Genomic DNA, 25,638 nt, shown 5'->3' with positions numbered 1-25,638 from the left:
ATGTGTTCTCTACTTCAGTTACATGAACATAAAGTTGTAGCCATGTCTTTTACCTGACATGCTCAGGTCTATTCTGACCCCCCCCCCCCAAAAAAAAAAAAAAAAAAAAACAGAATACAGTTTGGTTTCTTATTTAAGGGAGTGTTTTGCAGTAAACCCATTACTCTGATGTTTGACGTGCACTCCTTGCCTGTCTGCTTCCAGATGCAGTTGAATGTTGGCTTTGGTTAATAGCTGTAAATAACTTGGAAATTACCTCCAGGACAGAGAGGGTGATACAACCCGAGTATGACTGAAAGCGGATGTAGGCGTAGGTTTTATTTATGTAAAAAGAAGACAGGCTTTTCTGCCAGTAACTGCATGTTCATTTCTGAGCTTTTCTCCTTTAGGTTGAATGTATCAGATCTCTTTCAAAGACTGAGAAACTCCTGTTGGACTTCTGCTGCCTGGCCATCCATCGTGGGCTGGGTAGAATTTGCTGCCCTTTGGTTTGTAGTTAGCATGGACTGTGTTTTTAATAGTGGGTAGAGGGGATGGGAACGTGGGATAGGCTTCCTTTTATTGTGTGAAATCCAAAAGCCCTGTAACCTGTTACCAAAACAAACCTTCCACACTGATTGTGCTTCACTGGCTTGCTTCCCAGCTCCCTGCACCACTTCATCAGATGTCAAGCACAAAGATGCCAATTTCTTGATGTTAAAAGTGGCTGTTTTAACTGTTTTGAAATGCTGTTCCATAAAAACAGTCCTACAGTTTGACTTCCTCTGATAATTTTCATCTTATCGCTTAGTTTGCATTTTTGGAGTCTGTTAAGAGGAAGAAAACATTGCAAAATCACATGAAATACCATTAACAAATGACTATATGCCAGGGCTTCTACTTTGTGAACTCTAACATTTTGACATTGTTTGCTCTGAACATGTCTTTTATTGCTTGTGGAGATATGTCCTAGGTTTATATATAGGAATGGGTTAGTCTCAGAGGAGTTCATACATTGTCAAAAAAATAAAATGTTGTGCCTCACTTGAATAATTCCTTTTCTTAATTTCAAATGTGTTTTGAAAGATAGGACACTGATATTTATGCTTTTAATGTGTATTCAAATTTTTTGAAGTTTCAGCACAAACCTAAAATTTGAGGTGAATTGCAGATATGTATTCTAAAGCTATAAATCTCCTTTTACTCATAAAATGCCATAATCACTTTTCTTTAAATTGATACATCAACAGATATTTCCTAATACATTTCAAAATTTCACAGCTTTGTTATCTACTTTTTTGTTCTTGTCCGTTAGTACTTCCTAGTAATACTCAATTGTGAAGACAGGTGGGTTGGTTTGTTTTTCTTTCTTAGTGAGTAGGACTGTGTGTCAAACTTGAAACCAAAAGTAGGGATATAGGACAATGAGTCCATGGGATGGAATTGGCACATTTGGTCTTTGAAGAGCTGTAAGAGCTGCCCAGCATGGGCTTTAAGTACCATTTGAGATGCACAAGGTTATCTGAGACATCCTGGGGAGCAGCAGATGCTCTACAGACCTATGGGAAGCCCCTTCCCTCCTGGAGCAGTGCCTGGGTGCCCAGCAGGGTGCTCTAGGGTGTCTCAAAGAGCACCAGATCCGTATGTTTGTGCTGCTGAGCCTTGCACTCACTCCCTGCTGTGAAAGGGGTTTAGGCACCTACCTTAAATGTAGACCTCGACATTTAGGTGTCTTAATCTATGTTGAGTCCATCCATTATTTCCCAAGATACTAATGTGCATTATAAAGTTACAGATCACTGAATTTAAATAACCAAGATCCTTAGAAATGCTAGATGGTGACAAAATTACTAGTAGGCTGTAATGTAAGAAAAAGTAAAAAGGCCCTTCTGTCAAGAAAGAGGGGAAAAATGAAGTTTGTGGCTGCAAAACATTCTTGCAAGAGTACATTACAGGCTTCTCAGAGTAGTTGGTAATAAAAATTTGACCATGGAAATCTTCTAGAAAACCATTATTTTTCAAAATTTGAGCTGGCTGAACATATTCAAGCCCTGAACAAGACTTGAACCATTTTATTAGTACTGCAAATTACTACTTTTTACAGCAGCATGACTTGGTACTTGGAAAATGCAACTATAGCATTACTGGGAAATTGTCAACTAGATTAATTGCTTTTCTTTCATAGAACAATCTTCTGAATAGTATGTATTGGGCCTGAGTAATAAGAAGGTATGTTACTCCCTCTTTAAAGGTCTTCTCGGAGAAAAAACAAGAGACAGTTACTGACTGGACAATGTCAAATTGTCAAAAGTAGCAGCAAAGCTTTATTCTTTGGCTACAAAAAAAGTCACTTCACTAATTATCAAATGTATTTGATTTTTTTTGGTTTTTTTTTTTAGTTGAGTATCTCTTTTAAGTAGTAATCAGAAGCTAATGCAGGATATGGGTACAAGAGCATAACTGAGCAACAGTGACAGCAGTATACTTTGTACCTGAGCATTCACAGCATAGAGTACTTTAGAGAAATTTTTAAAGGCAGATGTTTAATATCTCATGAAAATGTTTCTCCGCTTGCTAAATCACAAAGATTTGTGTGTGTGTGTATATATGCACATTTTTATGAAGTGTAGAGTGACTTAAGAGGCAATTTAGTAAATTGCCTTAAAATACATATGCTCTTAGTGCTTTTCTGGTGGGAAGACAATAAAACATGAATAGGTAAATAAACCTAAACTAGAATCTTCTGTAAGATCCTATGCTGGGAACTTGCAGGTATACAAAAATGACTTACACAAAGTACCAGTAAAATGCAAAAGATAAAAATTCAGAAATGGGAGTAAAGTTCATAAATGTAATAAAATGCTTGAAAGATGGTGGATATGAGGGAGTAGATGGAGTCTGCTGAACTAATAAAGATTTAATTAAAACTTTGTCCGTCTGCGCAATAGAATGCTGTAAAGACTTTACTACTCCAAAGGTACACTCCGTGCGAGGTCAGAGAATGACCTTGGCAAAGGTAGAAATATCTGAGGAAGAAGTATCATAAAGCAACAGAAAAACAGAGTAATAAACCAGAGGATGGGTGGTATTTATCCTTTGGAAGCCTCAGATAAAAGGCATAAAGCAGAATATCAGGAAATCTAGATATGAAACAGCAGACTAACTCTTGGAAATTGGAGCTTTTAATGATTTTATTTTAAATAAATAATGATTACCTGGATGCCAGAGGAGATCCTAAGAGTCAGATGGAGAAATACAACCTCAGCACTAGTATGGCTTAGAGGTAGAAATAAAACCTGACAGGGCCAGGCTACTGTAGTGTGTGGGGAGTGGCGGGGAGAGATAGTGAGAGATAGTAATAAATAAATACACATTCATACCTTTTCCCCAAAAACCCTCTTTCTTGTTAAATAGAAACTTCAAAAGGTGTCTGTCACTCGTCGGGAGAAGCTAATTTCGGGATACCATTAGGACTTATATTTGTTCAAGTGCTATTTATTAGACTGATGTCTTCATTGTGGTTTAATTCTGTTGAAGTAATGAATCTGAGCCATATTATCATTTACCATATTATCAGTATTTTGGGGCCGTTTGCACTTCTCTAGTAGAGCAAAGGAATATGCAGCTGGCAGAATTGCTGCAGCTCACAAAATTCGCTATTGAGGTGTTTCTTTCTGGTGTTTATTTTAAGTCACAGCATGACCATCTTGATGTCAAGTTCAGGATGAATTAGCTTTTATACCCTACTTATGTGAGAAGTCACCATACGTAAGGATCAGTGCAGCAGCTTTCTGCTCGCCTGTCCTTTGCACGTTCACGGGTATTAAAGCCCTTTCTCAACCAGCTGTTTGATCCGCTCCACCAGATAACAGCTCTGTTTTGTGCTGCCTCAAATAAAATTAGCCTCCTTTTTACTGCACTTGCTAAAAATAGCTGTTTCTTTTAAAGTCTCAGAACAGAGTGACTCATGTGCTTGAGAAGAGGAAGAAAGCCGTATTTCTCTGCACCAAAGGCTTTGGAAAGGAAGCTAGCGGGACTCCCCGCGCGGTGGCTCCGGCTTGCTGCTCCGGCTCGCGCGGGCGCCTTCCACTTGTGATTCACGGCGACGTTTCCAGCCAAGGCCTTCTGACTTCCCTCCCTTTATCGGCGCCGGCCGCCAGCTATTTGAAATGCAGATGCCATGTTCCTCTGGCTCTTGACAGAAGGTGCACAGTCACTGCTGTAACTAAAAATAAAACTTGGAGACGGCATGTCGCAGCTTTTGGCTCAGGGACGTTTTGGCAGGGCTCGTCAAGGATGGAGATGTTCCTTGCTGCACGGTGCAGATTAGCTGCTCCAAGGGAAAAGCGTTCTGATTTGTAATTGTTAAATTCGCAATATTGGGCTCACGATGCCGTTCGAAGTTTAGCTGAAGGACAGAAAGCAAGGCACAGGGATAATACACCCAGGCCTGTCTTTTCATGCCCACTTCAGCAGCCCTTCTGTGGTCTGTAGGGCCATAGCTCCATCTTGCCTTGATGGTGCCGCCCTATGGCAAAGGTCGCTTTCTAGGCTGACGGCTCGAACTGGGCTCCTCTCTGGGTAACCCTTCCCTGACTCAGTTTTCTCTGCTTCTCTTTGAAGCTCTTCATTGTCTGTCTCCTTCCGAAGAAGTGCCCCCCAAAAAGACTCTAATTTTAATGTAAATGGAACTTGTTGCAAACCTTTTAAGATAACTTATTCATACAACAACAATGCATTTATGGAGGAACATGAAGCAGAAAATGGCTTATATATGTGCGTATGGTGTTTTGGTTGCTGAGCAACCTTTTTCTTGGTTCAGTCGCTTAGCATAAGAATCCAATTTCAAATAAGATATTTGGGGACCCTGGTTAACTTAGTATGCACTAGCTAGCTTAACCTGTAAAGACGAGTCGAACAGGAAATTGAATCAGCTTTCCTGGGAAACAATAAGCTTTGCAAGAAGAACTTTTGTTACGAAGGACCGTATATCTGAAATGTTGCTTGCTGTCCAATTCCCATATGTATTTTTTCATATCTAAGTTCTTGGGTAGGTCTTAAATCACTGCTCTAGATAATGGGTGCCCAGAAGCAGTGGCTGTTATCTAAAGTCTAAGAAAGCCAGTGTTATCTTATTTAATGCTTGTAAACTTCCCTTGTTTTTATTAATAGTAGCCTGAGAACTTGTATAACTAGATTGTGTTTGCTCCTGTTCTTCTGACAGGCTTGTTTTAACCGGTTTTACTAAAATACATGCTTTGGCATGAAGGGAGAATAATCTATGTTGACGGAAGGATAGAGTATGTGCTTCTTTTATATTTATATATATATATATATATGTGTGTGTGTGTGTGTGTGTAAACACACATGTATTAAAAAAAACAGCTTCTTAAAAGCCTACCATGATTAGACTCATTAGCTTGGATTATCTTTTTTTTTTTTTCCAAACTTTTTTCTTATAATTGCCAGCCTCCAAAAGGAGCTGGGTTTTGTCCTTTGTGGAATATATTTAATTCAGCTCATTTTTCGTGTTTGACTATCTCCTTTACTTTCTGTTAGTGTTCACATAAATTAATTGGAGATCCTTGCATATGTTCATTTACCTGAGTACTCTTTCAGCTCCATTCATTCTCAGCAGTCGCCTGTCTAAGGCTCAAAGGAGTAACAGTCACGTTGAATGGGGAAAATAGGCAATGAAGCCCAAAGCCTGCTATACGGAGTATATGCAGTTTTTGGCCCCGGTCTGGCCTGGATGACCAGCTTTACAGAGCCTGAAAAAGCAGGATATAGGTCAGACAGTAAAATGGAGAAAGCAGTGGTTCAGCTCTATTTTAGACCTGAGCTTGAGCCAAAGGCTAAAGATGTTCAACTATCCAAGTTGCTCACTCACACAAGCTGTTTCCTCCAGATTATTCAATGTGAAATGAAGGTTTTTAAAATCTAGTATTAGGATAACCTTCATAAAACTCACAACATACATTGTTAATAGAAATCCTGGAAAAAATTTTCTTTTTAAATGTTGACAAAAATGACTAGCAAAAATATGTGTTTAAAACTAAGAGATACCTTCCTGTGCCTTGTGTAGCTGTATGAAAAAGAGGTTGCATATGCATATATCCAGTCTCCGTACACCTTTTTTAATTACTTTAGGTTGCATACATTTGATTCATAAGAAGTATTTTACAGTATTGTGGGACTGTGACAGTAGGCAATTGTTACAGTAAGTCATGTCCTGACCACTTGATTTCACACAATGGATTCAGATTATTTCAGAAAATGAGTAAAACACGCATGAGTACATTCTTCATCTTTTTACACCTGATTATTCCAAAGTAACAAATTTAATTGTCAAGCAAGAGTTTGTTTTGGAATATCTTTCCTGAATAATCTGTGCTGACTTTTGTATGTGTTCTCATACGCTAATTTTAAAAGGATGGGATATTTTTTAAACAAGTAGGACAGTTGTTATGTGTTTCTAGTGTCGTCTTTTCCTGTGTGGAAATCTGTGGCACACTCATTCTCAGACCAGTGCTGTTATTTGCATGCATGACCATTAAACTTAAGCCCCTCTGGTAGAATTATTGAGATATTTAAGGGTCATTTGGTATGGAAAAGCTTAGACTTTTTATGTTAGGGGCATGAAATATTTGGTATGCAAATGTGATACAGTTACTGATGGATAACTTATTAAAAGTCACTAACACTGCAGTGTAATTAGTGACTTTAGAAAATGTGCAGTCAGAGTTTCCAGGAACGTGGAATATAACTGTAAAGAGGAAAAGCATAAAGACAAACAATACCAAGGGAAATTTAGGTTAGACATTAGAAAAAACTTTCTAATGATCAGAGGAGTTAGTCACTGAACTAAGTGACCTGCTGTGGAGGTCCTTAAGAGCAGGTTAGACGGACGTTTGTCGGGAATGCTGCAGAAAGTGCTGATCTTGCCTTTAGGCAAGCCAAAGAGCCAGACAGCATCTCAAGGTCCCTTTCAGCCCTCTTCCCATCAGTGGCAACTGTATTAAGACCTCCAGAGTTTATCTTAGCTTAATCTCTTTTCTTCTAATAAATCAAAAAATCCTCTAGTCCTGGTTACTGCTATCTGCTTATTGTATACTAAATATCTGATCATCAAAGGGAGTTTTTGTGTTTTTTTCTTCTCTCTTTTAGGCCCTATCTCTTCTTTTAGCTCGAGTTTGTGCCCAAAGGCTTGTATACTGTGTTTTGTTCTCTTCTGGACTCGGCAGCTAAACAACATAGTCTTTTTTGTCGTTTTTCCAGAGCAAGTTTTTTAATTGGTTCTTGCTGTTTTGGGGGGAGATGGGGGTGTGAGTGTGCTTTTCATGCAAATATTTGGCACACAAAGTGCTTATAATCTTCCAAACACTTAGAATATAATTAGATTCTGATACTGAAGAAAACTGCTTCTTAATTTCATTTCCCAAGTGTGGCCTTTGCACATGCAGTGATAGGTCTTTTTTTTCTTTTTGCTTTCAGTGCTTCTGCTCAATCCAGCAAATTGCTAATTTTTACATGGTGCCATATTTTTGATTGCTGTTGCTTATATATCTTCAGCCTGGTCTAAAAAACAATCATGGTTAGATTCTTGTGTTGTGGTTTTTTTTTTATCTTGCCAAAATTCAAGCAGTTCATTAGAGCAAAGGACGGGGAGTGCTGAGCTGATCTAACTAATGTGGTGTGATAGGCTCACCTGCTCAGTGAGCTGTAAAACATGCAGGTGGCCTTGTGAAGAGAACTGAGTCAAGGCCTTTAAGATCTAATCTGGTAAGATAAAGCAAGTTAATATGTTATTCTTGATGCTGATAGAATTATGCGACTGTTTTGCAGGAAAAAAGAGTGCAAGTCTCTCCACCTTTAACAAGAGGACCAAGTGCCTTTATACCAGAGAACGAAGTAAGTGTGCAGTGAAGTGGGCTGGGTGCGCGATAGCTTTTAGCAAGGAGGTGCTGAAGGCCAGTCTGACGATCCTGTTTGCCCAGAGCAGTCCCTGGATATGTCCCATTGTGAGCCAAAGGGACGGTTTATCAGGAGCAGGCTCCCAGGGGTAAGAACCAGCCTGCCCTTTTGTACAAGTGGTGCTATTTGACTTGCTCTCCGTTGTCAACACTCCTTGAGACACGCGTAAATGCTGTGTGTGCTCTTTTTGTGGGGGGTCATCGGTTATTATTCTTAATGTCAGGCCTAAGGGGAGGCCTATCCAGTATTACAGCATTATGATTATATAACTCTCAGAGCAGTGTCTGACCTTCAGTTTGAGAGAACCTAAAAATCTGGCCAGCTTCATAGATCACGTCTTTGGCTCTTAAGAGGATTTATGGTTGAAAGCTACGGTGTGACTTCAAACTCAAGATTTTTGTGTATGATTTAATGTTCAATTTAAGCCTTGATTTGCAGCTTGCTACAACTTTCCTTTAGTGTCGTTCTTTTCCCATGATATTAATCTCCACGGAGTATCATTTACTGATGACTTATTTGGGGTGGCAAACTATAAAAACAGGTCCTTTTTCTGTTCTGCTTTTGGGTAGTTGCTAAGGCCAGGCGATTCATATGCTAGAACAGCAGAGCCAAAAATAAATTTTTGAAAGACATGAGATATCTGCTGTTCTCTGAATCTCTCTCTCCCTACACAGGGAAGATCTGAACCTAAAAACAGAGTAAGTATAAAGCCTGGAAACAAGAAAACAGAAGCAAAAAGGAATAGAGTTTAAAATGAATCTTCTAGATTGGGAAGCGGGGAGCACAGAAAGAATTACAGATAGTCAAACTTGTGAAGAGTATTTTCCTTGCATTATGAAATGTGGACCTGAGATGCCAACCTTCATAATGACTTAATTCTTCTCATTAAGACAAGAATTGTGTAAAGAGTGGAAAAATAAATGTAATGAGAATGATTGTATATAAGGTTTTGAGAGAATTGTTAATGAATTTACTGCACAAATGATATGCTTGTTAATTGGTGGCAGCCAAGGATGCAGAAGGAAAGCACTGAGTAGCCTTCAGAAAGCAGTAACCCCAGTAGGTACCCTAGTAGAAGAATGGAACCTCTACCTGAGTTGATAAAACAGCTATTTGATATCAAGAACAAGTGTTGAATACTGTTTGTTAAGCACATGACTGGTCTTTTTCCCCTGTTCCTTGGCCGTTAAATAATACAGTTGATAGACAGGATGTAATGGTAAATTTGTAACACATTTAATGTCTCACAAATCTTGATAAGTTAATTACAGAACATTGCTCTTATCAAAACCTACTCTATTTCGATAATGGAAAGATTTTGATATGGACAGAGTAATAACAACTTAATTGTAAAGGTTCCCATTAAGGTGTCATAAGGCTTTACCAGGAGAATTAAAAAAGCATGTTTGTGAATCCATGGATGGTAATAAATCATGAGAAGGTATATATACAGCCTGAAGAGTAATATAGGTGGAGAAATTTCAGAAGGAATAGTGTTGCATATTGCTATGCCTAACATAGCAACAATGCAGTCCTACAGGATTATATTTCAACTTTGTCAGCATAATTTCTTCTCTGTAACTTGTACTAAGTTACAAGGAAAGCTCCTGTCACAGAATCACAGAATCACAGAATCACTGAGGTTGGAAGGGACCTCTGGAGATCATCTAGTCCAACCCCCCTGCTCAAGCAGGGTCACCTAGAGCATATTGCACAGGATTGCATCCAGGCGCATTTTGAATATCTCCAGAGAAGGAGACTCCACCACCTCTCGGGGCAACCTGTTCCAGTGCTCTGTCACCCTCACAGTGAAAAAGTTTTTCCTCTGTCAAAGTGGAGAAGATCAGAAATCTTACCAGAGCAGTAGCAGGACTGAAATGTAGTTTCCCTAAGAAATTAGTAAATGAGACAAAAATCTCTTAAATATCTGGAAGATGCACTTGCTGAAGAATAAGGGGTATTACTTACAGTGGAGTGAGTGGTATGCCATAATATATAGGCTTGGTCTCTAATGTGTGGATAAACTTCTGGTGGTAAAAGTATTCTTAATGATAACTGAAGAGGCATCTTTTTGGTATAAAACACAAAAGAGTTGTAGAGAAATTATGGGGCTGCTTAGCTGGATACTTCTGCTTCTTCCCTTTCTTTCGGGGCCCACAAGTAAAACAGGGAAGTACATTAGTGAGAAATGAAAATGTAGTAACTTGTTCATGTTATTTTATATATAAACTTTCATATAAAACTTGATTGAAAAATAGTTGAGACAGTCTTGAGACATCAGCCCATCATGAAGAAGGACAATGTACTTTAAATAGAATCCAGTTCAACAAAAGAATGGTGTCTTGATAGTTTCAAGCGCTTTCTAACTTCATGTGCACTAAACTAGCTGAAATGGTTTCCCATTTCATAGTGCTTGCAATAATAAGCTAGCTGGTCTAATACTGTGCAGTTTAAGAATAAACTACTGAGTATTCTAGTCTTTTGCTTGTAACTTTAATGATGAATGTGTTTCAAATGGCTGTTCTTGCTGATAAACACTGAGTAATAGCACTAATACTGTGTCAGGGCTTGCAATTCAAGAGCTACTTACTCTTTTACTACTGTATTGCATTTCATCTTGTGCCCAAGGTCCAGGTTGGTTGGAATAATTAAAGAACAGCTCTTGTTTAAAGAAAACATTAAATTCCTATTCTAAATAATACTTGAATGTTATGGACAAATGAGCATTTGATCTCCTCTTCAATTATACAAACACAAAAGTGGTGGACTGCCAGACTGTTTCTATAATTTGGTTATGTAACCCAGTTCCTCTCCATTAATTTTGAAGTCTGTTGTAGGGCTGAGTGCTCAGGTGGTGTGTGTCTATACAGACTGACTTCCATACAGACTTGACTTTCCGTTTAACTTCTGCTTACTTCCAGACCTCCGTACAGATTTGATTTGTGTCTGAGAGTTAAGCCTTTTTGGAAAGATGTACAGAAAAATGTTCTTGGTTTTTATAGGAATGTATTAAAATAACAGGTGTAGAGTGTTCATCAGTTCTCAGTATACAAGTCGCATTTATATGTGTGTATTCACACACATGCATGCACATATGTTTTTATATATACATCCAGATTTCCAGAATTGGCTGCAAGTTTGTACAAAAGCAAACCTTTCATATTGCAATATGTTTCTATCCAGGGCTAAAGCTGAAGAAAACCTCTCTCAGTTAAGTTTCTCCATCTTATTTTTAAGGTTATGCAAGCAAATGGTTTGGATGAACGTACTAATCTTCTTGTGGAAGAATACTCTACATCTGGTCGCCTGGACAACATCACGCAGGTCATGAGTATCCATACTCAGTACCTGGAGTCTTTCCTCCGCAGCCAGTTCTATATGTTGCGCATGGATGGGCCCCTTCCTTTGCCTTATAGGCACTACATTGCTATAATGGTATGTACCAACAAGCTATACACTTCCTCCTGTCACCTTGACTTTCTTATTTAAAAAACAAAAAAGGAAAAATGAAAAAATTTAGAAAGGAGGGACTGGTGTGATATTTTAGGTAATGGGTGTATGGGCATGAATATTTTTTTGATTTCCATCTGAATAAAGCGTGTCTAGCCCCAAGGTTTTCAATGAGAAGAGAGAATTGGCAAAGTACACCTTTTCGTGTTAGTATCCCACAGTGAGACCCTTCTCACACACCCACGGGAGTGAGGTTTTGTGGACAGCAGTTAAAGCTGTGGCCCCTTACTTCTGGAATTATAACCATCAGTGCACAGCAATAGGATGAGAGGCAATGGACTCAAGTTACAAGTTTCAGGTAGATACTAGGAAAACAGTTTTCACCCTGAGGATGGTCAAACATTGGAGCAGGACCCAAGAGAGGTTGTGGGGTCTCCAAGGATGGAGATCTTGTCTGGACAAGGCTCTGAGCAACCTGGTCTAAGCTAGCCCTACTGTCAGTTGGGAGTTGGACCAGATGACCTCCAGAGGTGCCTTGCAACCTAAATTACTTTACTTTGAATCACCAAATTTAATCAAAATTTTTTTTTATTGTGAACCCTCCGTACTGGTTAGAAATGCTTCACAAAACAAAACATGGCTCTTTGCAACTAAATTGTATTTTCATGTTGTTTATGTATCCTGTTTTTCACCTGCAGTGAAATCAGATTATACTCTAATATGCTGCACCTTTGCCTCTGTGTTTAATTATTTTAGGCTGCTGCCAGACATCAGTGTTCCTACCTAATAAATATGCATGTTGATGAGTTTTTGAAGACTGGTGGAATTGCAGAATGGTTGAACGGTTTAGAATACATTCCACAAAGACTGAAAAATCTGAATGAAATAAACAAACTCCTTGCACACCGACCCTGGCTAATCACAAAAGAGCACATTCAGGTACCTGTTAAATAATGCCTTGTGATAGCAGTAAATGTCCAATAGTAAAAACTGCTAAAAACTATGCAAGTATGTGGTTAGGCTTCATTATCTTGAGTTTAGGAATTCAGGGAAGTATTGGAGTATTGAATAACCCAAGAAAGTCTTCTATGTGACAAAGCCAACAAGGTTTATTTTTTAGGAATAGCATTGACTAGAATAACCCCAACAGAAAAGTAGTAGTATATTAGGTCTCTCTTTTTTGAGAATTTGTGTGCGAGAGAAATATGGTAGTTTTGGAAATAAGGAATTGATGCCTTTTTAAAATATGTGTAGTCTTATACAAACCTAGGGGCCAAAAGAAATTTTATATTTACACTTTTTTTATTCTCATTTCAGAAACTTGTCAAGACTGGGGAAAATAATTGGTCTCTTCCTGAACTGGTGCATGCTGTTGTCCTGTTGGCACATTATCATGCCTTGGCAAGTTTTGTATTTGGTAGTGGCATTAATCCAGAGAGAGATCCGGATACATCTAATGGAGTCAGACTTATAGCAGTCAACAACTTCTGTGTCTGTGATCTTGCCAATGACAACAACATAGAAAATGCATCCCTCACAAGTAGCAACTTTGGGGTTAGTGTTGCAAGAAGATTCTTTTGCTTGCCTCTGTTTTGCATTAGAAAGCTTTCTTCCATTCTTTCCTGTTTAAATTGCAGTCTAGTTTGAAAGTTTTTTTGTCTACTTTACTGGAATGCCTGGGTCTGGTAACTCTTATGTTAACTCTAGCAGTTTGCAGAGTAATGTTTCAAAACCACATTGAAATGGAGAATTGTAGTCAGAATAATGTGATTTTAATAGTTAATCTCACAACCCATTGAGCAAGAACTAAAACTTTGCTTCCAGTTGAAAGCTGAAAGTTTGAATTTGTTCAGATAGTGTATCATTGACTGCAGCATTTTATTAGCCATTTTCTTAACATGTGGAATGAAAAAAGGAAAGGGAAAGCCCAGGGGTCATAATACTCCTTTTGACTTTGGCAAGGCCTGTGATCTCAAAACAGGTTAATCTTGAAATACTTCCCTGTAGATAAGAGGAAAATGTCTGAAATAAAATGGTTTTATTCTTCACACTAGTGTTCTGGTCTTGAATGAACCAAAAGAGAAATTTGATTACTAGTTAAATTAATTTAAAAATGGAAATTTCTCTGAAAGTGGCTTTATAATACTTTGAAGAAGAGTCCTTGAATTAAACTACTGATTGCTGAGTTAGCCTCATCTCCTTTGATGAAAGATAGGGATTATAAACCAAGTCACTGGATAGATTTTTAAAATTAGCAGTAAGCTTACAATGTGAGCATGTGATCAGTCAGTTATTGCATCTTTGGTTTCTGTGATGTAAGGCATGCTAACTTAAATCATCGGTATTTCTTATTATGCATTTGTAGTGAGCTAAGGGCTGCTTCTGGCTGTGTGCTGCTTGTTAAGCAGTGAATAACATGATATAAGACATTTTTAGCTTTGGGCAGAAGATCAGAATCAAAAGAAAAAGATGGAAAAGAAAGACCAAGCAATTTATCTTATGAAAAATCTGAATGATCAAGGCAGATCACAGAATGCCAAACTTTGATATATTTGATATATTCTAGTAAAGAGGCATAAGAGGAAGGAAAAGGTCCATGTAAAAGTTGTTTTGAGTACGTAGAAAAAAACATAACAAAAAGTAAACAAAAAGAATATTGATTTGCTGTTTCAGGTTGTGTTCTTGTATTGCAGGGTTACACTGTATCTCATCAGTAAGGTATTTTGCGTTAACAATTGACTGAGAAAAGTTACCTTAGTGTTAAAAGTTGTTTTCTGATACACATAGACCACATAGATGTTTTTTTTTCTGAACCATCTATGTGGTAGGATATATATTATAAGTGACTATGGTTTCCATGTTCAAACATCATCACTTTCGCTATTAATCTTATTGCAGTAGAATACTTTGATAGATTTAGAGCAATACTTACCCGCTCCCTTCTTCTTTCTGAAAGCTGTTTCTGTCTTATATGTGACAAAAAGTGTTCTGGCTTGGATTTTCGTGTTTGCTGCTGATATCTTTTCTTGAGAGCATTTACTGTAGAGCATGAAATCTGAAGATGACACGTGTTGTCTATCTTCTAATTTTCCAGAATGTCATGGTGTTTTTGCAGATTGCAGATTCTTTAAGTGAGCTGGAGGCCTTAATGGAAAGGATGAAGAGGCTACAAGAAGATAAAGAGGATGAAGAAGCCTCTCAGGAAGAGATGGCAACTCGCTTTGAAAAGGAAAAGAAGGAGAGTCTGCTAGTAATTAGTGGAGGTATTTGTACTTTTCCAGTTCCAGTCTGTTTGTGCTTCCTAAACCCTAAACACTTGAGTTCAGTTCAATGACTACAACTCTTTCTGTCAGTTTCTTTATTCTGGCCCTTGCTTTAGTAAGGGTGGTCCTGTGACTTGGTTCATCTGCTTAAGATTTCTTGATTGGCAAATGTTGCCACCCTTGTTGCTACTTGAAATTTAGCTTTTTTTATTTGGAAAAAAGCCTGTAGGCTTCTTGGAGTTGGGTGTAAATTTCTATTTCTTTGTGTGCTCTTCAAATTAATTCCTTTGTGTAAATATTCAATAATACTTCACAATTTTAGGTTCTACAATGCTTAGAAGTTTTGTGTCACTCATAGGTAGCCTTCAGATATGACACTTAATTCAGAAAAGAGATTGGAACAGACTGACGACAAATAACTCTACACTAATGCAACAAGACCCAATTTTTTACTGTTTGAATTACTCCCCCCTCTGGAAAGGACATCTCAGACTGACTGTTTTGAGTGATCATTCTGCTATGCTGTTTCTATTACCTGTGTTATGACAGAGATTTCTTAGCATTCATTTTATTCTTAAGTACTGTTCAAAATTAAGAGCTGAAAGCCTCTTTTCCTTTATTTTTCATTTGTTGTAAAGGCTTTCATCTCTAACAAACCATACGATGAAATCTGTTTCATATAAACAACAGGATTTGGGGGTTTTTTTCTTCCAAAGAATGTCTTAGAAGAAACAATATGATGAGGACAATCAGAATTTCCAACCAGCTCCACATATTAGAGGCTGCCTGAAGACTGTAGCTCATATCTTTTTAAAAAGTGACCCATAAAATGCTCCACATTTTCCCAGAACTCTTCCTTGTGAATTTAGATCTCAATAGCTTCAGAGAGAATTTGTTAAGAAAGCTGAAACTACAAGCTAGTAGTTAATCAAGTCTGGTTATTCAGAATACAAGTCAGACCACGCATGTTTGAAGGTATTTAAGTTTCTGTGCTCTGAGCCCAAAAGGGAGAAAGGATGTACTGTGAATCATCAGAGAGATTTTGTGGCTCTCTAATACTCAAAATCTCTGAAAGGAAGTATATCCAAAATCATCATTACTGGATTTTTAAAAATGGACATCATCCATTCTTGTTCAATTTTTCTTTGGTCAAACAGTCTTGAGATAGTGTAGACAAACTGACACCCGCTACAGTGTCATTATTAAACTAGGACTTCCGTGAGTCTCTGCAACTTCAAGCTTGTTAGGATGAGGTGTTGTTTGGGACAGAAAGATTTCTTGAAGGGCCCGCTGGTAGTTTTGTTTACTTTCCTCCCTTTCCTCCCTGTATGCCTGTAGGTTTTTTATTCTTCACTGAGGAATAGCGGAGCAGATGCTGTGCAAGCTTCTTCTTACACAGTTATGTTTTGATTGTTTAATGAGGCAAAGCGGAGATAAAGCACTTCTGCAATTCTTAGATTAACTGACTTTTTAAGGTGCTAAGAGTGGACATATGGCAACTGTTCTGTCAATGCATGTGGAAGTGAGCCAAGATATTAACATCAGGGACAAATGTAGTCAGCTATACCGTAGTCAACTCCTGCAAAGGTAGTTGCACAAACAAGCCACCTGTTTATTCAGGAGGGAAAGATTGATTCCTGATAGAGAACCTGCACTTGCTTAGTGACACGTTTTGGAGCTCTTTGAAGATGCCTAGTTACTAGAGCTTCTGGCAGAGTTTCAGCCTGATGTACTGTCGAGCGCTTTCCTTTCATATACTCTTCAATCGGTATTTACAGGTGGAGTGTTGCACTGCTGTCTAGTTGCTCGTATTGTGGGTTATAGACTAGAGCTGGTGTATTTGCTGGCACCATGCGTGCTCAGCATAGCAATCCTGTTGTCAAATGTGTGTTCTTCTGTTTCTTATCCTAGCATAATGGCTTTACTAATGGAACACATCTTGCCCAATTTAAGATATCTAGCCTCCCTCAGAAGTCAACAGAGAGAAAAGCATATCTCCAGATGATAGTTCAGCCCATGTCTCCCCATTTCCTAGAAGGACCTTAGATGTCTACTTTAGGTTGACATTCCAGTGGCTCAATGCACAAGATGAATCCCATACAAGCAGATGGGTCAAGTGGAATGCAGATGAAGTGAAATTTTTCCTTCCTTCATTCCATTCTCTTCCTTTGCAAGACTTAAAATCATTCTCTAGTCCTTCAGTAGAGTGGTAGTATTTGTGCTGACTTCCACTTTGCTGTTCTTTCACAGCATTTGATGATGAAATAGTTTCTACAGATGTCTCCCGCTATATTGAAGATCCTGGGTTTGGGTACAAAGACTTTGCAAGGCGAGGAGAAGAGCATCTGCCAACATTTAGAGCTCAGGTAGTGTTTAAAATACATTTAGTAATACGTATTTCCTTACTGGATAAATAGTGTAAAGTAATTGTAGTGGAACATGTTTGTCACATGCACTTTTTCTTGCCATGGTACGTTAAATAATTCACAGACTTCTACAAATTTATGAGAGATGAGTCTTCTGCTATTTGTAGACAGACAAGGATTTATTTAGCTTTTGGTCTTACTTCAAATATTAAAAGAATTAGTGGGAAAACTGTAAAGCATATCGGTAGATCTGGAATACAAGTGAAAGCTGGGAAAGGAAGAATTTATTTTCCTTTTCTATGAATATAGAAAAATGCTACTGGAAGAACACTTCGTTTCTGACATATTTTCAAGTATTCCCTGCCCAGTGGTTATCAATAAACAGATGTATATACATTTGTGAGAGTGATTTGGTAAGTGTTGTTTTCATATATGCACCAAATCACTGAGCTTTGAATGTCTGAAAAGAAAACGAGTACTTAAATAGGATTACTGTTTGGCTACGTGCAGGGAGGGAAAAAATGTGTGTGTGTGTGTGTGTGTGTATATTTAGTGTGTTGAAAGAACTGCCCTTTTGTCTGTATATTGTCCAACATATTGGGACCTTTAACCATGGCTAGACTCATAAATGTCTTCATAATATAAATAATAGCAGGCAGGTTCGAGGTGGTCCTGTTCCAGGTTGTAGAACAGAATCAGTAGTCTAGTAATAAATTGCAGGCAATGGAAGAAATCTTGCACCAAATCAGAAAACTTCCAGGAAAAAAAAAATAGGTACAGGAAAACTCCATAGTCAGAAGATTTATCTAAGACTGAAAAGTAAAAGAACCCATGATCACTTTCAGGAAATGTATTTAGCTATATAGCAGACTTTGCTGTTCTGGATGATTTATTCTGCAGTCTTTATATGAGCTTAAAGTAGGTGGATATTGCCAAAAGAATAAGGCAAAGTCAGTGCCTATAAATCAAACATACTGCTTAACTACTTGGGAACAACAGGCTCCTATGGAAAAAAGCTCTACCAAAGTTGAAACTATAACTAAAATGTCTCTGCTCTTAAATACATAGGACAGCTTCTGGCCTACGTTCAAAGGAGTCACCCTGAAAATTTAACTTTATTAGTATGTCCTTCTCTCAAGCAGTTAGATGTATATACCTGCAGCCTCTCAAATGCTCTATTAATGCTATTCAAATTACAGTAGCATCCCAAAACACTCTAATAAATCCAATCCTTGTTCTGGATAAAACATCTTTATCTCTGTGGGTTTAAATTCAGTAATAGAAAAAGGTATTCAACAAACAGCAGAATTAAAAAAAAATTTTTTCCCCTTTTTTGTGTTTAGTATGGATCAACTGCTGTTAGTGAACAGTGCTTCCTCCCTCCTGGGGCTTCTGGTTTTCAGAGGCTGATACCCTAAAGAGTACTAATTAGTATTTTTTCTACTTGAAACAAACAAAAAGCCCCCCACCCACTCCTGTCCACCAGTGTTTGAGAACCATGACACAATGCTGTGAAGCGACGTCTCAGATGAAGGTGCCAAATTAAAATATATATATATATATGTATAAACAAAAAATATGATCCTCCAAACCTGCCATGCACTTGGCACTGCAGCATGGCTCCTGGCAACTTCACTGTTTACGTTTTGGGGATGCGAAATTCTGTTTCTGCTCTGACCTAGGTCATGTCTACACTGGGCATCTTGCATAATAAGATCCACTTGTTAGAAATCCCCTGAGGCTTCAACACGAGAAGCTCAATTCAGTTAGCTGAATGTCAGCGTCCAGGGCCTTTTGTGATACCCTAGGTTGTTCTAGACATCTGTACAGGGCTAGTAGATATGGGAGATGTCTCACAAGTCTTACGGCCTTCTGGACTGGCAGCTAGAGGCCAAACATGGGGCTTTTCAAATGTCACAGAATGCTTTTGTTTAGGCAGCTGAATATTGTCCTGCCTACTCTCTCCTCTATCCCAGTCAGGGGTTCAGTCGAATAGACGTGCTCTAACGTGAATCTACAAGGGCCCTTGCCTAGCAGTTCTTTTTGAAAACAGCCAGACACGGCAGGAAGTGGAGACGATGCCGTCGGCTGTAAAGAGGGCATGTGATTGAACGACTGAACACTTGCCAAGGATGTGGGCAAACTAACATGTTCTCTATAACCGCAGCATGGAGAGTGGTTATACACTGTTCTGGAGCAGGGCAGTTTTCCTCTGCTGTTGATGCTGTGCCACCACTTTTCAAAGAATTCACGTTCCTGATGTGAGCAAGCATGGTTCTACTCTTGCAATCCAGGTGTTTCTCTAAGACCAAAGCAACCTGGATTTTAATACCTTGTTCCGGGACTTTTTAAACTTACCAGGCCCATTCCAGTTAGAATGGTGCTGGTCAGAGCGGCATGGCAGACAGTGGCAAGTTGCCTCAACACCTCAAGAACAAGGGTGATTTTTTTCTCCTCATGTGTCCTATAGGCTAATGGTATCCAGACTGAAAGTGAGGTGCAGCAATGTGACATTTATTGCCAGGAAGCCTGGCGGAATGGAGCAGGTGATACAGATGGAGGATTCAAAATGCAAATTTTTTGAAGAGAATAAAATTCTAACTAACAGACAACAGAAACTATTAAGCTGTAGAGAGGACCAAATAGGGGCTTCACTTCACCTGTATGTTTATATATTTCTTTCTGCTTCTGCAGGACTATACTTGGGAAAATCATGGCTTTTCCCTTGTAAACAGGCTTTATTCTGATATTGGGCATCTCCTTGATGAGAAGTTTCGGATGGTCTATAACCTCACGTATAACACTATGGCAACACATGAAGATGTTGATACAACTACGCTAAGAAGAGCTTTATTTAACTATGTCCACTGTATGTATGGAATCAGGTATGGAACAAAATGCGCTGGCTAAGGAGTGCATTTTAAAGTGTGTAAACATAGAAAGAAAAACTAACCACGTGAAAAGCATTACTTTAGAATCCAGGTGTTAAAGTGGAGATGGTATCTCAGTCTGCAAGTTAGAGTGGTTTTGCTGGTGTATTATTCATATAGCTTTTGATTTCAGTGAAGAAAATTATTATGAATCAGGACAGAAGTTATTACAGAAATGTCTTTTCAGACGCCGGCCTGTATTCTCTGTTGCCCTGTTCTGTTCTAGCATATATACTAAATGCTTCAATACCAAAACTTAATATGCTGCAAAAGACTATGCTTTTAAAGACCTATATCCAGCAGAGTGATTGCCTCTGTTATTTAGGTATGATGACTATGATTATGGAGAAGTTAATCAGTTACTTGAACGCAGCCTGAAGGTTTACATAAAGACAGTGACCTGCTACCCAGAGAGAACTACCAAGCGCATGTATGATAGTTACTGGCGTCAATTCAAGCACTCAGAGAAGGTATGTATTTTATAGCTAAACTGAATTCATGGAGATGCCAGTGCATTTTAAAAATGAAAATACAGTGACTTCTAAAAATGTTTGTATCTGTCAAACTAATTGTTTTAACCAGAGAAATAAATGAGATTAATTCAGTGAGTGTTAAATGTCAGTTTTACAAAAATACTTCCTAGTAGATTGGAAATGTTGTTGGTCCTTCTCTTTATTTTGAATGACTTCTCCATATGATTGAACTGACATCTGTAATAGAAAAGTGTATAAACTTGGGAATGCAGAAATGGTCAACCATGCCAATACTTTTGATTTTGGGACAAAAAAGAGTTTATTTTATATATAGAGTCTTCATGGTGTTTTTTCATCAATAAACAATGTCAGTGTATCTGCAAATATCTAAGTTAAATGCCTGCTGAAAAGAGTTCAATGCTTGTATGCCTTCTAGCATATCTGGCAGATGAACTGTTCCTTATATTGTGCAGTATGGTGGTCGTAGGTGGTAGTAAACAAAACAAAAATACCATTTATTGAGAATTTGTACCATTAGAATACAAAGTTGCTTTATTGGGACTTCTCAGATGGAAAGTTGTTTAAAGTGGCAGTTAAGGATGGTTACTTGGAGTTCTAAAATGTTGTCTAATACTAGATAGCTATTCTAAAAGCACTTGGAGTCTTGCAGCAGAGTACAGCAAGAAAAGACCTAATTTCTTGCAGTGATAATTTACTAAAAGTTAAAAATTTTATCATAAATGAATAAACAATGATGGACTCAAAGGTGAACTAAATGGCTGATTGAATTTTTCACAGGTTCACGTAAATCTACTTCTAATGGAAGCTCGTATGCAAGCAGAACTTCTGTATGCCCTTCGTGCCATAACTCGTCACTTAACCTGAAGCATTCACTGGGAGGGAGTAAAGGAATTTTTACTGAGTATGTAAAGACCTTTGGAAATAGATACACGCCAGAAGTTGTTTGTGATGTAGCATCAGGTTATTCAATTCTCTAGTGTCAAAGTTTAGCCGTGTTTCTTGACGGCTGTAATGTGCAATGACGTGTTTTATTTTCTTGATGCTTAACATTACTAATAACAAAAATAACACTGAGGAGCACTACTCTACATTGTTTCCGGTTGGATTTCTGCACAGTGGTCAGAATCCTAAAACTATTTTTATTATACTCAATTCTAGCGCTTTGTTCTTTAAGCACTGGAATAAAGTGCTTAGAGACTTACTTTCCAAGCAATCATTTTTCAGATTAATGGAATCCAGCAGAAGATCTGTTTTGAATGTTCTAAGAACTTACCACCAAGTCATAACTCTGATAGAGATGCATGTGCTGTGTTAATTTGAATTGCCCACTGGATTCATCTGTGTCTCCTGGAGACTGCTTGCCAGTCACTGTCTTACTACAGCAATTGAAGGTGATGTGAAATGTGGATGCAAACATTGACCACACTTTAATGTGAAATTAATCGTGATAAATTCTATGGCATGCTACTGAAGTACAAAACTCATCTGTTTTATCTTGTCTCTTCCCAAGAGAAGAGGCTTCACAATTTACCATTTCAGCTAAACTTACTGTGTTTCAATCATGCATAATCTTGTTTTACTGACAGTCACCCTCAGTTGTCTTTACAATATCCATGCTCATCACATGTTGCAATTTGTTTAGTTGGCACCTGTAAAGTTAATACTCTGACTGACCAAAAATAGGGTTGTGGGGTTTTTTGCACTCTCTTCTTTCTCAATATTTTAACTAAGGAAAGTAAAGGAAGGCTAGCATATCTGTTCTTTCATATTGGATGTATAGAAATTTATTTCCCATAACTTCTTCATAGCATGAAATTTTAATATTCAAAGTTTTAAAAGTTTCTATGCATTAGTGTGAGTGAACAAATGAAAAGTGCAATATTTAAAAAGAAGCAAGCTTTTTTCCCTGTCATGTCACTGCTAAAGTGTCCTTCTTATATAGCCATAAAGAAATTTTGAAACCAAATTTCTTTATTGTCTAAGGCCTAGCAGTTTTGTTTTTAGCTTTTGTGGCTTAAGACAACCTGATACTGAGATGCCAAAGCATCCCCAAAACAAAGCATTCTTGGCCAACTGATAATATTGGGGAAGGGAAGAAATAAGCTGCCAAAAATGTCACAGTTTTGTGCTGTTTTCTGTTGCTTCTGACAAATTCATAAGAGCACAAAATGTTGATATTTATAGCTTTATTTTGTATTGCATTTAATGAACCAGTGAAGTGCCTAAAGAGATGCTTAAACTTACCCAATAGGATGCAAGTTGTCACTGCTTAAACTTTTGTCTGTTGGTTTGGGCTTTTCATTTTACTTTGAGGAGGGTGACCATTCTTTCTGTCACATACATTCAAAACTAGCAGGATAGATTTATTTTTAATGTTCTATTGAATTGTAGAAGATGATACAGGATTTTTTTTTCCATTGACAATTGCAGAATAGCTTTTAAAAATGATAATATTATATTAGCCATATTTTAACACCTTTCATTGACAAAATCATGGACCAGTATGCTACTAAAATTAGTTTTCTCTCTTCTTTACTTTTCCTGATACCTTGCTGTGACTTTGCATGTTGGTGTTTGTTTTTTTTCACTTTATCTGTCTGTTCCAGATTGGAAAACTAAATGATTGTACGCTTTTTCTGCACCTTCAGACTGCAGACTCTGTGCATGAAAAGCTTTTGAGGAAGAAGTCAGTAACGTTTTACGAACTTTAACATTAGCTATTTAGAAAACTACCCAGTAGCATCAGAATTTCTTCTAGCGAGAGCTTTGCATAAAACATCAGATTTATTTATCTTTGCAGTTAGCTATATAAGATTTCTCAGAAGCACTGAGATGCTGATACGTATGAACTTAGGTTAGCTTTCTAAATTCTTATAATCCTTTTTCCTCCCTATTGTAACTGTAGTGGCCACACCTAATATTTTTTGTGCATAAAATGGTTCTGCAGAAAGAACTTTTCATGCAATAGTTTTGCTTTTTTTTAAGTAATGGGAACTGTACAGTGCTAGTTTAAATTCCTTTATTATGAAAGTCACATAGTTCTCAAGAAGCACAGCTGAGCTTTGGAAAGGAGGTGAAACTAGATTTAGGTAACTAATATGACCACTTACTTTCCCTTCAGGAATGCAAAGACTCTTAGAGTAGGTTGAGTTTTATGTTTGGAAACATGAGTGCCTTTACTTCTTTCCTTATGAAATATACTTGCCAGCTCAAATGCCTTCTGAGCAAAGTGCATGAGTAGATTTGAAATATAGAAACCATAAATGAATTGCTTCATAAAACTTGTAGTAAATCAGTAATTTTTTTTAAGATGCCATATTGAGTCAAGTATGGCCTGCAAGGCATTCCATCATAGGAAATGTCATTTTTCAAGTAGTTTGCTATAACTTTTTTTTTAATACACAATGTAAACTTGAAACTTCTGAAAATGCTTTCCAGGTGGCTTTTTTTTTCCTTCAAAGTATTGCATTTACAATATAACAATTTATAGCCTAGTTTTTATACTCAAAATTATGATTTTTAATAGATGTTTGTTCAGAATAGGTGTTTAAAGTCATACAGCTATACCATATGTTTTACTCACACTTTAGGCTCACATCGTGCCAAATTTTAATGTGCAAGTGTTCTTGGATTTTGGAGAGGGGGGAGGGTTTAAAGCACTCATGAATGTGAATCCTCACACTTTGTTCATTAATACTATTCTTAAGAGTACCGTAATCATTGAATACTCTCCCTCTGTGTTCCTTTATGGGAATTTATATTTACCAGCATTAATGTTAGTCCACAAAATCCCAGCCATGACCAGTGTTAAAACAAAGTGTACAGTCTCCTGTCTACTGAAGAGAAAGCTTGTTAGGTATCAGTGACCTAGCTATCACAGGAAATGCTGTAAGTAGGGAGTAGAGCTTGTGAGCATGGACAGCTTGCTAACCCTGCAGAGAATCACGCTAAAATGTGTGTTCTGATAGAGTACATTCTCTTTGAAATTGTTGCATTTTTTTGGTAATGAAGAGAAGTGACAAAAATACAAATTGGAGAATGCATTTGCGTTCTCCAGAATACACTGCCTGCAGCTGAACATCACAAGAGTGTCATCATACAAGAATAGAAACCATTTTACAGTAAGGTACAGTTTGTGCAAATAGCTGTTAAAACTAGTGTTGCGGTATCCTGTCAGAATTTTGGTGAGCTATAGATGGATTTCTTTTTAACAGTTCATCAAGACTGAGCTGAAGCATGTATACTTTGTCCTAAAGCCTTCATTAAAATGAGAAGAATGTACTTTAAGCTTTGAAAATGAAAGAATTGCCACTATCAGCCCTTCGTATGTTTTAAAAAAAAACTTTACGGGCGGGGGAAATCAATGATTATAAATAGTTATAAATGTGGGTCTCTCTATAAATTTATAATAGATCAGAACTGAACAAAAAGGAAAACATTTTGCTTCTCTATTACTTCACAGAAAGTCAAAGCACCAGATTCTTCAGAGTATTTTTGTTCATAGCAGTGCTGATAGATGGTTTAATGGGATTTGGAAAAAGCAGCTAGTTGCCTAAATTGCAAAGGGAATTTAAGCACCTAGGCATTTAGCAAAATCCTGCAAGGTGCCCACTTGCATTTTGAGTCATATTTTTTAAGATACTTAATCATCTAAATTCAACAGAATAAAATCAGTTTCCATAGAGATTAAAGGAATAATATGTTGCAGATCCATGTGATTTGCAGCAATTATTAATGAAATGGGTTGTTTTGGGACCTTAATATATAATTAGAAAAATCTTTCCAAAAGAAGTTAAAATGTAAGCTCCTACTCTTGCAGAACAGGTTCTCAGTTTTTCTCATGCGTGTGTGTTTTTCATGAAGACGTGCATTTCAGGCTTACACTCAAGAGTTTGGACTCTATTTTAGAAGAGCTGGATTATTTAACCTCTACTTGGAGAAAAGATTTACTGGCATCAGCAAGTGTATGGTTTGCGCCAAGTCTTAAAATTTTTGGCCAAAAGGGATATATTCCAAATCGTCTTGATTTCAACTGATGTACTTTCAGTTACTTTCCTTAGAAGTTCAGATCCTTTTCTCATTAATAAGGAGTGAAGTTGCAGAAGATGGGGAGTTGGGGGGGTTTCTTTGTAAATGAATTTTCCCAGAACTGATCTGAATAGACAACTGTTAGGAGTGGCTT

The 25,638-nt window shown here is 37.6% G+C and overlaps 1 protein-coding gene across 3 annotated transcripts in view; it reads left to right on the top strand.

Moving 5' to 3' along the window:
- SESN3 (sestrin 3) overlaps positions 1-22,145 on the top strand; it is a 40,022-nt gene extending 17,877 nt beyond the window's left edge. The window contains exons 2-10 of one of the 3 annotated variants that reach the window (XM_067289666.1): positions 7,825-7,890; positions 11,191-11,388; positions 12,160-12,342; positions 12,721-12,957; positions 14,519-14,666; positions 16,917-17,032; positions 19,727-19,917; positions 20,288-20,432; positions 21,234-22,145. In XM_067289666.1, coding sequence (XP_067145767.1) covers positions 7,825-7,890; positions 11,191-11,388; positions 12,160-12,342; positions 12,721-12,957; positions 14,519-14,666; positions 16,917-17,032; positions 19,727-19,917; positions 20,288-20,432; positions 21,234-21,320 — 1,371 coding nt within the window. In that variant the 3' untranslated portion in view covers positions 21,321-22,145. Of the gene's footprint in view, positions 1-7,824; positions 7,891-11,190; positions 11,389-12,159; positions 12,343-12,720; positions 12,958-14,497; positions 14,667-16,916; positions 17,033-19,726; positions 19,918-20,287; positions 20,433-21,233 lie in introns of all 3 variants that reach the window. The other 2 variants (XM_067289659.1, XM_067289673.1) reach the window with 2 other exon arrangements.
- Positions 22,146-25,638: the final 3,493 nt, after the last annotated feature.

Source organism: Apteryx mantelli, chromosome 1 (assembly GCF_036417845.1).
Source record: "Apteryx mantelli isolate bAptMan1 chromosome 1, bAptMan1.hap1, whole genome shotgun sequence".
In the NCBI taxonomy this organism is placed as follows: Eukaryota; Metazoa; Chordata; class Aves; order Apterygiformes; family Apterygidae; genus Apteryx; species Apteryx mantelli.
The sequence above is the reverse complement of the archived record's forward strand: the minus strand, read 5'-3'. Positions and strand labels throughout refer to the sequence as shown.